Source organism: Eubalaena glacialis, chromosome 14 (assembly GCF_028564815.1).
Source record: "Eubalaena glacialis isolate mEubGla1 chromosome 14, mEubGla1.1.hap2.+ XY, whole genome shotgun sequence".
Taxonomy (NCBI): Eukaryota; Metazoa; Chordata; class Mammalia; order Artiodactyla; family Balaenidae; genus Eubalaena; species Eubalaena glacialis.
The window spans coordinates 83,853,632-83,868,303 of record NC_083729.1 but is presented as its reverse complement, the minus strand read 5'-3'; the positions used below and the strand labels follow the sequence as shown (position 1 = coordinate 83,868,303).

General features: G+C 47.7%; 1 protein-coding gene across 1 annotated transcript in view; it reads left to right on the top strand.

Annotated features, from left to right (window-relative positions):
* The first annotated feature begins 339 nt into the window (after nt 1-339).
* The window catches only part of LOC133105153 (two pore channel protein 2-like), a 38,748-nt gene continuing 24,415 nt past the window's right edge, over nt 340-14,672 (top strand). Inside the window, exons 1-4 of the mRNA XM_061211095.1 lie at nt 340-584; nt 7,975-8,063; nt 9,044-9,158; nt 11,554-11,682. Coding sequence (XP_061067078.1) covers nt 510-584; nt 7,975-8,063; nt 9,044-9,158; nt 11,554-11,682 — 408 coding nt within the window. The 5' untranslated portion in view covers nt 340-509. The remainder of the gene's footprint in view (nt 585-7,974; nt 8,064-9,043; nt 9,159-11,553; nt 11,683-14,672) is intronic.

The following is a 14,672-nucleotide window of genomic DNA, read 5'->3' as shown; positions in this document are numbered from 1 at the left end:
GGGTCTTCTCTCTGGGTCCACACCCAGCTCTCCAGGGGGTTCTACTAGGACGGGGAGGAAACCATCATTTACTGGGCACCTGCCAGTGGCAGCTACTAAATATATTAACTCCTTTAATTCTCGAGACAACCCTGGGAGGAAGGTCTTGTTCCTATTTTATTGATACAGAAACCCGGGCTCAGTGACACGCCCGGGGCACACGGCTGGGACCCTTTGCCAGCTTGGCCTCTAACCCCCTGCGCCTCGGGCCCCCCGGATCCGCGTCCCGCCCCCGGCTGGACCACGTCCCCGCCCCCGGTTCCAGCAAGAGCCCGGAGGCCGGACGGGAAGGGGCCAGAGCCGGGGACCCGCCGCGCCCGCCCCCAGTCCTCCGCCCGCGGGGCCCTGCCGCGGTCACGTGAAGGGCCGAGCGGAGCGCGCCGAGCCCGGGCCTGCTGCCGCCCGAGGGCAGAGTCCGCTGCACGCGGCCCCGACGCTTCCCCATCCCCGCCCCGCGCGCCGCCGCCGCGATGCCCGGGGCCCACCGAGCCGCTGGGCTGCATGGCCCACGCCCGTCGTCCCCCGAGGAGCCGCCCGCCCTGGAGGTAAGGGCGCCCCGAGGGCTGGTGGCCGCGCGCCGACGGCAGAGTCTCCCGGCTCCGCGCCCGCCGTCCCCGGGACTCCCGGGTGGAGAGCGACCCCGGGCCCAGCCAGCACCGTCTGGGGGGAACGAGGGCCCCGGGGCGGGGATGCGGGTGCGGAGCCCCTCCGCCCCCGGGCTTCCTCAGTACTCTGGTCCTCCGGGTCCTCTGCGCGCTCCGGGTGCGGGAAGCGCACCGCCGCTGGAGCGCAGAGGCGCCCTGCCCCAGGCCGCAACCCCGCACTTTAGGGTCGTTACGGGAGCTGTCAAGCCTGCTCCCAGAGGCCCGCCCGGAGCCGCCTCCCACGGACGGGGGCCAAGCTGGAATCGGGGCCCGGGCTGCGTGTTGGGGGTCCTGTCCCCGTGTGGCGCGCCCCCGGGTCTGGGTGGCCCGTGCCCGCCGCACGGCGCTCCATGGCGGCGGGAAAACAAGCGAGGGTCCCCCTGCAGGGAAACGCCCGGGAAGAAGGCTGCAGGATGTGGCGCTGGGAGTGCTGATGCAGCCCTGGCTCTTCCGATCCCTGCGGGCCAAGCAGACGCGCTGCACAAGTCGCCCAGCTCTGCTTTCCCTCCGACAGCCTGAGCTTTGGAAGACTTGGGGCTTTCAAGAGTCCTTCTTGGGTTGTTCCCTTTCGCTGGATAAGAACTCAGAGAGTGGAGAGGGAGGCAAGGCTCCAATGGAAAGAGCCTCGGCTCTGATTCAGGAAATTTTAGCTGTGAATTGCAAGACGCTGAAAGCCTCTGGTTTCCCCTTCTGTAAAGTGGCGATGATAAATCACTCCCATCTCGGAGGAGTCTCGAAGACCGTGTCCCTCAGGCCCAGGACACGGTGCCTGGCACACGTAGGCTTTTCATGTGTGCTGCATTTCCTTTGGTTGTGCCAGTGTGTGGGAGCTGGAGGGTGTTGTAGCTCTGTCTTCCTCTCCTTGAGTGGCCCCTTCAGCTCTGGGCTGCTGTGCCAGTATGGCCCCTGCGGCCTGCTCAAGACGGTGCACAGGGCAGGCTTATGTGTGGGGTGTAAAAGCCCTGCCCCGGTCATTGCTCCCTGGCCTGCTGGCCTCCCGAAGGGGCTTGGCCACTTCCAACAGGTGGATTCTACCATGTCCCTGTCCCTTAAGAGAACAAGCAGGGCAGAGCAGTTCAAGGAGAGGAGGGAAAGGATTCTCGGTCCCCAGCTCTGACCCAATCCAGGTCTTGCTCCCCTCATTCTGCAAAAATGATGGAACTGACGGTGATCACCCACCTTCTATGGCAAGAAAATCTTTTTAGCTTGAGACTGTCCATGTCTCTCTCTGTGTGTACTTAATGCTTCTTTGTCAAAATAAGAGAAGAATGTAAAAAACTAATCATTTGAGACCTCAAGAAATGCGAGGTCTGAAAACAGCCCAGAGTCCTGGCTGAGTCCTGTGTGAAGCGTTGGCTTAATGCATGCCTGCAAGGGCCAGCTATTTATGTCTCAGTATCTTTCAAAGACCTCCCCCAGGGGAGCAGGCATAACACGTGAGGAAGCTGGTACCAACAGGTAGTTCTCAGCAGAACAGTGATAACTGAGTCATTAAACTGAAGCTCTGACCTCGGACACTGGGTAGCCAGTATGACCTGGTTAACCTTTTTAAAAGTTAGTTTGGGGTCACTTCATAAGAAACTGCCTAGTCACCTGAAATGCATTTCCACCCTCTCCTTTCAAGCAGTTTTTTAGAACCCTTTTCTGCCTGAAGTTTCTTTTGGCTGCTACTAAGATGGCCACCCATTCTGGTACTTTGACCAACACTTTCAGCTTTGAAAAAGAAATAATCCAGTGCTAGTGATTCTCAGCCTTACTGTTGGTCCGAATTACCTGCTTTTAGAAATGTAGCTACCCTGAGATTCTGATTTAATTGCTGTTGCCTGGTCTGGACCAGGCAACAGCAATTTTAAAGCTACCAAGGATTGAAAGTGCAGCCAAGGCTGAGAGCCAGTGTCCTGTGCTGTTTCTTTGTGATCACCTCTTGATACTTCCTGTGCTTCTTTTTGAATGTTCCTGTGCTTCTTTTTGAATGTTCTTATTCTTAAACCTGTTCATCCAACTCTTAGATCACCCTGTTTTGGGGCTCTTGGGACTGTGTGATGCACATGGCCAAAATGTGAGTGCAGCTGTTCCAGACCATCTAGCTCCAGATGACCATAGAGACCAGCTAAGTTGGCCCGAACCAGAACGACTTCCCGGCTGACCCACAGAATTGGGGAAAATAATAAGCGTTTGCTCAGGAGACTATCAGGGTGCGTTACAAAAACTTACTGCAATACAACCCAACGTGGCCAGATGTTATGATCTTTTGAAGAGAAACCAGAAGTTCACATTTTTGTGTCTGCTCCAGTTTTTAAAAAATTTGACTCAGTAGCCAGCATCCAGAAAGCGCTCTCTGGGCCAAAGAAAACACATGTTCAGGCTGCCCTTGGCCGGGAAGTTGTCGCTTTCTGCACAGAGGGACATGACGTGTTTATACCCACACCGAGCGGCGCCCTATTTTCTCACCCTTCCTGCCTCGGCTGCCATGCCCAGCTTACCCTCAGCAGCCATTTCTTTGTATGGAATGCTCACCATATACTTCACAAGCTTCCCTTGGCCGTCTTCCCATATAGAAATGGAAGCTGCTGGTATGGGCAGCCCTTGTGGAGAGAGTGAAATTTGAGATGGGTCCCCGTGAAGGGAAATGGAAAGGATGTTCCTGGTTTTAGGCGAGCAAGGGATCAAGCCTGGGAGTGGACAGTCAGTCCACCAATTTGGGCCAGAGAAGGGGGTTCCTGCAGGGAAAGTGAGGGATCCAAGACAGAGGGGAGATTGTGAGGCCCCTAAGCGCTAAGCCAGGGGGTTGACATCTGATTCCGTGGGCACTCCAGGCAAAGAGAAGTCTCCTGAAGCTTTTGAATGGGGGTGCATGGGAAAGCAATGACCTACTGTATTCTGGACATCAGAGTGCCCATAACCTATGGGAGGAAAGAAGGGAGGCAGAGACAGACAGACAGACAGAAGGTATAGTGCTTGTAATGACACAGGGAAAAACTGAGACAGGGAAGAATTTTTTTACTTGAAATTTATGGTAACTTCTCTTTACCTTAAGTTATGTTAATTTTCTTCTATATCTAAGCAAGTCATATTGGCTTTTTTCAAAGCACTTCTATCAACAACTTTAGTTTTGTCAAGGTTCCTGTTGCCTGATTTAAAGGTATCTGGAGCTTACAGCTGTTTATTCCCGCACTTCCTTGCTGTCCGCCAGAGCTTCTGGAATCCATTTTTCCCTCCCTCTTGTACAATCTCCTCCCTCTCACCCAGAGGGATTTGAGTTATTCACCTTCTTCAGACTGAAGGCATGCAAAGTGGGGAGCGTGGGAGGAGAAAACACAAACATCTTAAATACGTTTTTAAGTCTTGGGGAGCGGAAAGGAAATGTCACGGCTCTGAGAAAAGGAGAAAAAGAAAATCAGGAGAAGCCAGTTATTGTCAGGGTGCCAAGAAAATACAAAACCTATGAGAAGCAGTAGTAAAATGGCCATATTTAGACCAGTGATGTTTCAATCTTGACTGCACATTGGAATCACCCGGGAACTTTAAAAATTCAATCCTGGCTCCCACCTCCCAGAGATTCTGATGCAACTGGTCTGGGCAACAGGATCTTTACAAGCAAAACCTCTGAAGGTGATTGTTTTGTGCCTCGGAGGTGAGATCTACTGTCCAGGGGGTCAGCAGGGCCTTCCCTAGGGTAGGGCTGCTGTTTTGTTGTACAAAGCCACTTATCAGCTGCATCTGGGGAAACGCCTGATAACCGGTCTTTGCCATTTTCATGGTAGACATGGGCAGTGGTTCTCATGTAAACTTGAAAAGTATGTGCAGTTTTGGAATGGTATGTCTAACATAAGCCACATTCTTGGGGTGGATGAAAAAAAATTCGTTTTATGGGAAGACACAAATGGCCTTAATACAAGTGAGAATGCTCATTTACCATAAGTTTGCCTGTTGAGAGTACTTCTTCCCAAGCAAAAATGGGTAGGAGACTTAGAAGTTGTACACAAACGGGATGGAGGGAGGGAAGACAAGAAGAACCAGAAGATAGAGCAGATGAGATCTTAAAAGGAGACAGACTGTCAGAAATGTAATAGCTGTTAAGAATGGGAACACTTTGGAACGTTACTGTAAAGGTAAATTAGCTATTATGAAAGTGTCAGCGTATTTAAACGTGACAGGCATAAGTTCAGCTGGCAAGGGGGCAATTGGATGGGGTGCCGTGGTGCTTGTAGATTCAATGCCGGGAGTCTGGGTGGGGTCTGAGGGAGGTAACCCCCAGGGCCCGGCTGGCTGAGGAATTGCTTGTGAGCATGTTTCTCCTGTTCGTGTTTGTGGACAAACTGTTTTGCTGGGTTGTTATACCCATCTTTTGGGGTAGATATTAGTACCATCATATTTTTTTGCTTGTTTTTTGTTTTTTTTTGTTTTTTGGCCGCACCGTGCGGCTTATGGGATCTTAGTTCCCCGACCAGTGATCAAACCCCTGTGCCCTTGGCAGTGAAAGCAGGAGTCCTAACCACTGGACCGCCAGGGAATTCCCTCGTCATCTTTTAAAGTTGGGAACAGTAGTGCCTTTGAGACATTTTGCTTTAAATATTCTTTTTAAAAAACCTTGATATTAGAATTCTTTGCTGTCCCAGTATGATCTTTTTGAGGCTTAATGAAACTTTCTTAAAATTAACATGTGTTCATTTAAAAAAAAAAAATCAACTCTTGCTGATGCTAGGCATTTTATACCTAAAATAGATTTCTAAGCGTATCCTGGGGAACTCTGGTGTTCCTCAATGTTCAAGATGTTCCAGGGAAAAATAATTGATATTAGATTTTCTACTATATTTCTAAAATATTTTTGTAAGTATGTAAAAGAAAATGTGTGATAAGTGTTTAACACATTTACATGATGCTTCTTCGGTTTTAATAAACTGCCCTTAAGAATTGCCATACCAGCCCTGAGAATGCACATGAATCAGTAGGTGATGGGTTCTTACAGCAGTTAATTCACCTGTGGGATTATTGTTCCACATCAGTTTTTAATCCAAACCGTTATCTTTTTTGGAGGGCAATTTTTAAAGCTTTATTAAGCTATTATTGATACGCACTAAGCCACACATTTAAAGTCTATAGTTTGATGAGCCTTGGTATATGAATACACTTGTGATATTAACACAACATTCAAGGTGATGAATGTATCCATCACCCCCAAAAGTTTCTTCATGCCTCATCTCTCTATCCCCTTCCTCCTCCTCCCAAGTGCCCCGTCCCCAGGCAACTGATCTGGTTTCTGGAACTATAGATTGGTTTGCATTTTCTAGAATTTGATATAGATAGACTCATATAGTAGGTACTCTTTTTGAGGGGGGAGGGGTTGGCCTCTTTCACTCAGCACAATTATTTTGAGATTCATCCATTTTGTTATGTTTATCAGTGATTCATTCCTTTTAATTCCTGAGTAGTATTCCCTGGTACAGATATATCACATTTCGTCTATCCATTCACTTGTTTGTAGAGCCTTATGGTTGTTTCCAGCATTTGGCTATTAAGCTGCTGTGAACATTTATATACCAGTGCAACTTTGGAATGGCATGTCTAACATAAGCCACATTCTTGGGCTGGATGTACAAGTCTTTGTGTGGACGTATGCTTTCTTTCTCTTTGGTAACTACTTAGGAGTGGAATGGCCAAGAAAGCACCAAACTGTTTTCCACAGTAAATGCACTGTTTTCCATCCCTACCAACAAGAGTTTTAGTTGCTCCACATCCTTGTCAACACTTGGTGTGTTCAGTCTTTATTTTTAGCCATTCCAGTGAACACGTAGTAGTATCTCATTGTGGCTTAAATTTGCTTTTTCCTAATGACTAAAGATGTTGAGCATCTTTTCATGTGCTTATTTACTATCCTTATATCTTCTTTGGTGAAATGTCTATTAAAAGACATAATAACTAATGTTTGTGTTTTTAATGCAATAGAACTTATTTTTTAAAGTGTTGCAATATGAAATAAATTTAGGAAACACAGTTCTACTATGTGTACAAATATCTACTATGGGTGTTTGATATGAAAATTAAATATAAAATTTGGAATCTTTTGACCTCTCTGAATACTTCATGCATTTTCAAAATTAACTTTCTTGACCAGTAAGAGATTTCCATACCAGTCCAGGCAGGAAGGTGTCCTCTATTTTGAGGAGGTAACTCCAGTAATCAGTTGGATAATCATGTTGTGTTTCCTTCTGAAGTACATAAAGAGGTCTAAATAGCCAGTCTGTTTGTATGTATTCTTTATCTAATTTATACAGAATCAGAAGTGTAAGCCATCACCAATGGGGCTCAGCTGTACAGGTCATGGACAAATTAAACTAAATCTCAAGATGCCCCTTTGGTTGATTGGATGTTATCAACCATTTAAAATCATATTAATGTTGGTGAGAAGCAGGAAAACATGTATATTCATGTGCTATTTTGAGGCATATAAAATGCGTAACTTTGGGGTAGACAATTTGGTCATACCTATCAAAATAGAAAATGACATACCTTCCGTCCACAAGTTATACTCTATCCTACAGAAACACTCCTATGGTACAAAAGTACGTATGTGTAATAAATATATATTAGAATATTCAATATAATTGTGTTCAAAATATATTGAAAAAGGGAAACTACCTAAAGGAAGAGGCATTTGTTAAAAAGAATGGGTTAGATCTATAAGTATTGTCATGAAAAAAAAGTCCAGAATATATTGAGTGAAAAAATAAGCTTTGTGTCGTATGAAAACAATTTTATTCTTTTAAAATTATGTGTATGTATAGAATGAGGTCATACCTTGAGAAGGAGTTAAGTTCAAAAATTGTCAAGAAAGGCAATAATTGACTTGTCAAAATTAAATTTGAAAATCACTCTAACCAACTATCAAGTAGCCTAAATATAATTTTATGTTTATATATATGTGTGTGTGTATATATATATTTGTGTACATAACCCTATATATGTATGTATAGATACACCATTTAAGTACATCTGTATATACTGTTCAGTGCTTTCTTGTTTTCGTTTCCTCCTCTGAGAACCTACATTTAAATTCAGGAAAGTTAAGCATGCCTGTGCCTCAGCCCCACTGCAGGATTCTCATTGCTCAGGAAAACATCTGGAGGTGAACATACAGTACCATTAATGCTGGTTCTGTCTGGCGAGAGTGGGGCCCAGGGGAGAGGTGAAGAGGAGTTTCCTTTTATACTCAATAAGTACTTATAAACGAAAAAGTAAAGTATCCTTTCCGACTCTGACTGTTGTTCTCCCCTTACTTTCTCCCAATGAGGACCAGGACCTTCTCCTGGCAGCTGCCTATGTTTCTGACGCTCAGTACAACAGAAACGTTCCATTTGAAACATCCCCTCAGGCTGTCAGGTAATTAAAGTGTTAAACTATCATCTAGAATCACCTCTGCTTCATATTCTTGAAGTTGAACCCAAACTGAAGGCATTGTTTCCACAAATATTTTGAGAAGTATATAGGGTATGGCACACAGAGTTGGGTAAATCCTATCCTTTTTTTTTTAGTTCTAATAGCATGGTACCTCACAGGTAGGGAAGCATTCAACAGATATACTAAAAACAGATAAATGAGTAAATAACACCCAGGACAGGAGATAAAGCATCCAAATTAAAAACATGTCATCATCTTTCCCTCCTAGATATAGTTGTCCTCTTAGAGGCGCCTAAATGAAAAGAAGACTTGTCCTTTTCCTTTCTGTTGCCTTTTGACGTGACTTACACGTTTGTTCATTACATGGGAATTCAGCTTTTTCTCCCTAACCCCCTAAGGGTTGAACTAAAACCAAAGATATGGCTCAGGATAAGAAAAAAAAAAAATTCTTATCATCAGGACTGAGTGTCAGTGCCTGAAAGGCAGCAGTGAATACCTCATGCCTGTATGCTGGGGGACTGTCCCCCTGATGGGAAGATACCCGTGTGACCACGAGATCTCTCTGAGTCCACCACGCCCTGATGGGCTGATGCACATTAGAAATCGGTTAGGCTCCTGTGCCACGTAATAACAGGTCACTCTAATGAGGGTTTGTTCTGCATCAGTCCTCTACAAGTACATCCTAGGGTCACCACCACCCCACGGGGAGGGTGCTAATCCTAGCTTGAGACTGTTAAGAGAATGTGCTTTGAGATATGATAATATCCCTGATTTCTTCTGTTAGCGTTTTATCGTGTGCGCTCAATGAAATGCTACCCCTCACTCTCTGGAATTGAAAGGAAAGGTGGCCAGAGAGGGGACTTTGTATTTCACCTCCCACTACTCTTCTTCTGATGGGATTTGGGGGTGCTGTTTAACTCCTGCTCATTGTTTATAACCTTCTTTATTCTTCTCTGCTCCAGACTTTACCATTTCTATAACCACTGGACAATGCGGGCAGCCACCTACTTCTTCATTTGGGTGGACCTCGCTCTTGCCCTCTTTGAGGAACCGGCCTTGTTCCCGCTCCCTTTCTTGGTAAGCATTCAGCACAGAATGGCTAACCAGACTCTGTCAGAGATGAGTTGGGTCCCATGCCTCTTCCTTTTTTTCCCCTCAGATTTCAATAAGTATGGATTTGGTTTTATTTTTCTTGCTAGGGGGGGTTGGAAGAATTCTGCCTACTCGCTGAGCTGATGCTTTCATCAGTAGGCATTGGAAAGGGAGTGGCAGTTTTTGGTCTTCTGTGCCTACAGGGACAAACTGGACAGACAAATGATGTTTTAAAAGCGTATTTATTTAATGCCTAGTAGACAATGTCATACTATAGTGTAATATATGACTTGTACTTGCCACATTTCCAGCTTTTTTCATAGTCATAAATCATTATTGATAGGTGCTTTTAAGTAATACATCAAATTACCCAGCTACTCCAGATGAGTCTAAGTAATAAATTGATGACCTGCTCACATTAATTCTTTTCTTTTTTTTTCCCTCCCTCCCACCCTCCCTATCCCACCCCTCTAGGTGGTCACAAAGTCACATTAATTCTTGACCCGACACGGCTCTTGCCTCTCAGAGTAGTTGTGTCAGAGACTGTATGACTTGCAGAGCCTAAAATATTACTGTCTGGTCCTTTGACAGAGAGAGTTCCTTGACCCCTTGCCTTAAAGAACAGCCTTTTATTATCTCCCATGATTCTGCAGGTGGCTGGGCTCAGCCAGGCAGATTTTCATGTTGGCTAGGGTGCTAGATCTCTGGCTGGCAGCTGGGAGCTCACCTGGCTGGAGCTGTGGACCAGAGTGCCCCTGCTCCCCTCCACACGGCCACTCCACATGGCCTGGGCTTCTCCCAGTGGGTGGGTGGGGTCCAAGAAGGAGCATCCCAGGGAGCAAGCACCATCCACCTCCTCACACACCACACTTGCTGATGTCCCAAAGCCAAAGCCCATCACATGCCCGAGCCCTGAGTCAACAGGGGAGGACACTGCACAAGGGGGTGAAAACCAGAAGCGTGGTTCTTTGGGGGCTCAAAGTTGGCGGTCTTCCACACATCCGTTTGATGAGGATGTCCCGATTAATGAAGCCTCTGGGTAGAAAACTTTTAGCCCAGTGACTTTCGAAACAAACACCAAGTCTGAAGAAGCAGCGCTGTGCATTCACAAAGCTGGACAGGGTCGGTCCCCCTACTGCCCCCTCGCCCTCCCCACGGCACTGGCCGAGGCGAGAGGTCCACAGGGTCTCTTCTCAGCCCATGGCCTCCCTCTGAGTCCTCGCCTTTCTGTTTGTTATCGGTCACATGCAGCGTGGGCTTGGCTGCCTGAGTTCCAGAGTGTTCCTTCAGCCAGTGTATGTACTTCAAGCCTCTAAAATCCAATGTATAATTGGGGGGAGCTTTGGCCAGATTCAGCATTACCAAGAAAATCTTATCTTGAGCAAGGGTGTCCTGGGATTGCCCCAGGCCCTTTTGCAAGCCTGGCCTTGACAGTGAGTCTTTATAGCCCCTGAAAGGTGAACAGGCTGAGAGCTAGGAAGTTTGAAGGGGCTGCAGCCCATATCGGAGCCCAGGCCTCATGAGGGCCGGGGTGGGGATGGGGGAATTGTGCCACCTGCTGCTTTCAGGGCCCAGACCCAGCCCCTTCCTCCTGTCCCTTAGGAAGTTCATTCCCTCCACCCTCACCCCAGACCTTTCCATCTTCCTAGCCTGAGCCAAACCGTCCCTTTCCCCATCTTGCCCTACTTTGCCATCCTCCTCTCCCCATGAATGGAGGAAAGTGCCCTTGTTCGGGAGGATTTACTGTCTCCTGGCAATCGCAGGCAAAGCATGGGCCGCACGCACAGCCTGCAAATCTAGCTGCCTGCGGGGAGTTTGGAATTGATGCCCTGGAGCCCACGGAGGAGATGGTCAGGACTTTGCAGTGGGCCCAGGGGCCTCCGTTCTCTCCTCTAACCAACCAAATACAGGCAGTGGCACAGCAGTGGCAGCGATGTCTAAGGAACGACCTGGCATTTCGAAACACATCTTCGGAGCGTTATTATTAGAGAAACTGAACTTCTAGGTGTCTATTCTGAGTATGAATGTGGGGAATTTGAGAGCATAGTGGATGCCCCTGCTTCTGCCATCCCTGACCACCCCCCCCCCTTTTCTGAGGAAATGCCTTCCGGGGGTCCTCTGCCTGCTGATTCAGCCCCCGCCCCAAGGAAGCCCTGCCAGCTGGGTCATGGGATTTGTGGTTCAGGGGCAGGTTTCCTTTTAAGAAAAAGAAACCATTCCAACCAGCAAGGAATTTTGCTGCAACTTTCAGTAAAATTAAGGGACATTGCTAATTCTCACAGGGCGGTGTCAGGAGGGTCGGAGGTCGGGGTGGTAAGAGAGAATTAAGCCATGCCTCTGAGCGGCAGGGCGCTGGCTCCCTCTCTCTCTTCTGTCGCAGGCTACCTCGATAGCAGAAGTACTCTGTCTGACTGCATTCTTTGGGAGACTTGTACACTTTGCGAAAGTCATTCCTCAGATGGTTTTCTGGAAGGATACGAAAAACATCTGCATCATGGTAACCATAGTGGTGAGTGTTCATGACGGTGCCTTTGAGAGTTTGTGATCAAAGGTAGAAACTATGAAGAGAAACTCAGTAGGTTTGGGTTGGTTCAAGAAATAATGACAGGGCTTCCCCGGAGGCACAGTGGTTAAGAATCCGCCTGCCAATGCAGGGGACACGGGTTCGAGCCCTGGTCTGGGAAGATCCCACATGCCGCGGAGCAACTAAGCCCGCGAGCCACAACTACTGAGCCTGTGCTCTAGAGCCCGCGAGCCACAACTACTGAAGCCCGCGTGCCTGGAGCCCGTGCTCTGCAACAAGAGAAGCCACCACAGTGAGAAGCCCATGCACCACAACGAAGAGTAGCCCCCGCTCGCCGCAACTAGAGAAAGCCCGCACACAGCAACAAAGACCCAATGCAGCCAAAAATAAATAAATTAAATAAATAAATTTTTAAAAAAAAGAAATAATGACAATGTTTGTATAGCAAACACCATCAGCACAACTGCCAGCAGATCACAATGACTGAAGCACAAATTGGGCAAAATATGACAGTGTGACTACTTAACATATCAAGAGCACTTCCAAATTAAAGAAAAAAGAGACAGAAGCTGCAATAAAAAATGTGCTCAAAATCGGTGACGGCATCTCATAAAAGAAGAAATAAATAATAGCAGATATGAAAAAATGTTTAACTTTAGAACTACATATGAAAGCAACAATAAAATACCGTGTGTTTGCCTATAAAACAATGTTAGCAAGATTGAAAACAGAACCCATCACACTCTACTCGAGGGAGGAATAAGCTGTCTTTCTGGAAGGCTGGTTGGCAGTTCTTTTCGTAAAGCCTTAGGTGTGCATGTGCTTGCTCCCAGATTTCCAATCCTGGGACTCGATCTTTAGGAAAAAAGGATGTGTTCAAAGATTTAGCCACAAGATTGGTCATGGCTGAGTTGTTCATAGTATTGAAAAATTGGAAACAACTGGATTTCCTGACAATAGGAAATAAAACATGGTACACCCACATCTGTTAAAATGGCCTTAAATGCACTTACGTGTCTATTCTCAAGGAGAGATGCTTATGGTCCATTAAGCCAAAAGAGCAGGTTACAATACAGTTGGAGCACATCGTTGTTAAAAGAAAAGAGGAAAGAGTGTTAGAGATCCATAGAAAAATCTGGAAGGACATATGCTAAGAGGTTATGCCAAGTGAGGCAGGGTAATGTGCTCTGAAATGCTGCTGTGATGAGAGAGGGGCCCGGGCAGTGATTAGCTGAGGGTACTTTATAATTAGCATCTCAGCACAGCAAGCAGCCTGCCCGAACCACAGTTCTTCCCAGTTAACCCCCCTCAGAGTCCTCGTCTCTGCTCTTTCTACTTGATGTTCTTTCCCTGGAGGGCCATCCATTCTCAGAGCTTCCACGAACAGTTGGTGGGTAGGGGTCCCCAGGCTGTAGCTAAAACTGGTTTCCCCTCTGAGTTTCTTCACTCTGTGGCCACCTACTTGTTTCCCCATCAGTGTTTCAACTCAAACTCAAAGGGACCAAACCCACCCTTTTCATCCCACGACTCCCATAGCTGTTTTTCATTGGTCTGTGGTGCTTTATCTCCCATCACTCACTCCAAGTCCTCCTTGTCAAGATTCCCTCCGTTCTCTCTCCTCCCCGTCCTCCCCAAACCCCTTCAGGATGCCTCTTGGTACCGTTTCCCCCTCTCCCCACTGGGACCATTGCCGTGGTCTGATGTGGCCACGTGTTATCTCTCTGCTGCACGCCATTCTGTTCCCACGGTGTGGTCCAGAGCCCTGTCTCCCCTTTCAGGAACTGCCATACTCACCTCAACCTCAGATCCCTGATACATGCATTTGAGATGCCACTGCTGGGTTAATTCTCCGAAGCACACCTCAGATCACGACCCTCCCTTGCTCAAAACAACTCTGTGAGCCCCACAGACTGTTGAGCCCTCCGACCCACCCATCCTGCAAACGTGCCTCACGCGGTGCCCCCCACTCCAGCCGCCCGAGCTGCCTGCTGCCCCGCATGCTCTTCCTCTGTGTGCGGTGTCTCTTGGGCTTAGAATGTCCACTGTCTTTTCTCGCCCTTTCTCTATTTTTTTCGACTTCCCTTCACACGTCTGCTGAACACTCAGAATACACAGAGTATCTGCCTGGTCTTATTTTTTAGAAGTATCTTCACTTTCTATTATTAAAAAAACGAATGCAAGAACACTCAGTCTGGGATGAGACCTGTGACCACAGCTTGGGTTCAGTCCAGAAAACAGTGTTACCTGACACAGGAAGGTGGAGGATGAGATGGGTGGGAAAACTGTAAAAAATAAATAAAAAGTGCGGGGAGAGGTTATTTTTGGAAGAAAGAGAAATCCAAACAATACAGAGTACATAAAATAGAAAAAGGCACCCCTGCTCTTCTTCCGGGAGAGCAGGTACCTCTTTTGTGGCCCTTTTTGCTACATGGCCACCTCCTAGGACAGAGTCGGAGGTCCCTCCTCATCTCCTAAGACGCCCAGCGTGCAGCCTAGAATATGATGGGCTCACACGCGCTTTTCAAGCCCAAGTCCTAAGTCCGGTCAGCGTGCTCCCTGCTTCAGATCGTTCAGTGGCTTCCCATATCCCATCACAAAAAAGCCAAAGTCCTCGTCGTGGCTGAAGCTCTGTGTCCCTCCCCACGCCCATGTCTCCCTCCTCGCAGTGCTGTTTGGTTGCCCCTCCCTGCACGCCCTCAGCCCCTCGCCTCACCTAGGTTTTCCCCAGAGCAGGTCCCGCCACCTGCCAAAGAGCATACTTGACATCATTGCTGCTCTTTCCTGCCGGAGGATGCACCCCTGAGGGCAGGCACTCTCTAGCTAGCTCTCTGCTCTCTCTCTGGAGCTAGAACAACACCCTGCATGTAAGAGGCACTCCGTAAAGGTGTATGGAGTGAACTGGATGAGGAGACACAGTTGCCCCCTCCAGATATGTCCTGCATCTGTTACCGGGGCGGGGCGGGGGGGTCTCACTC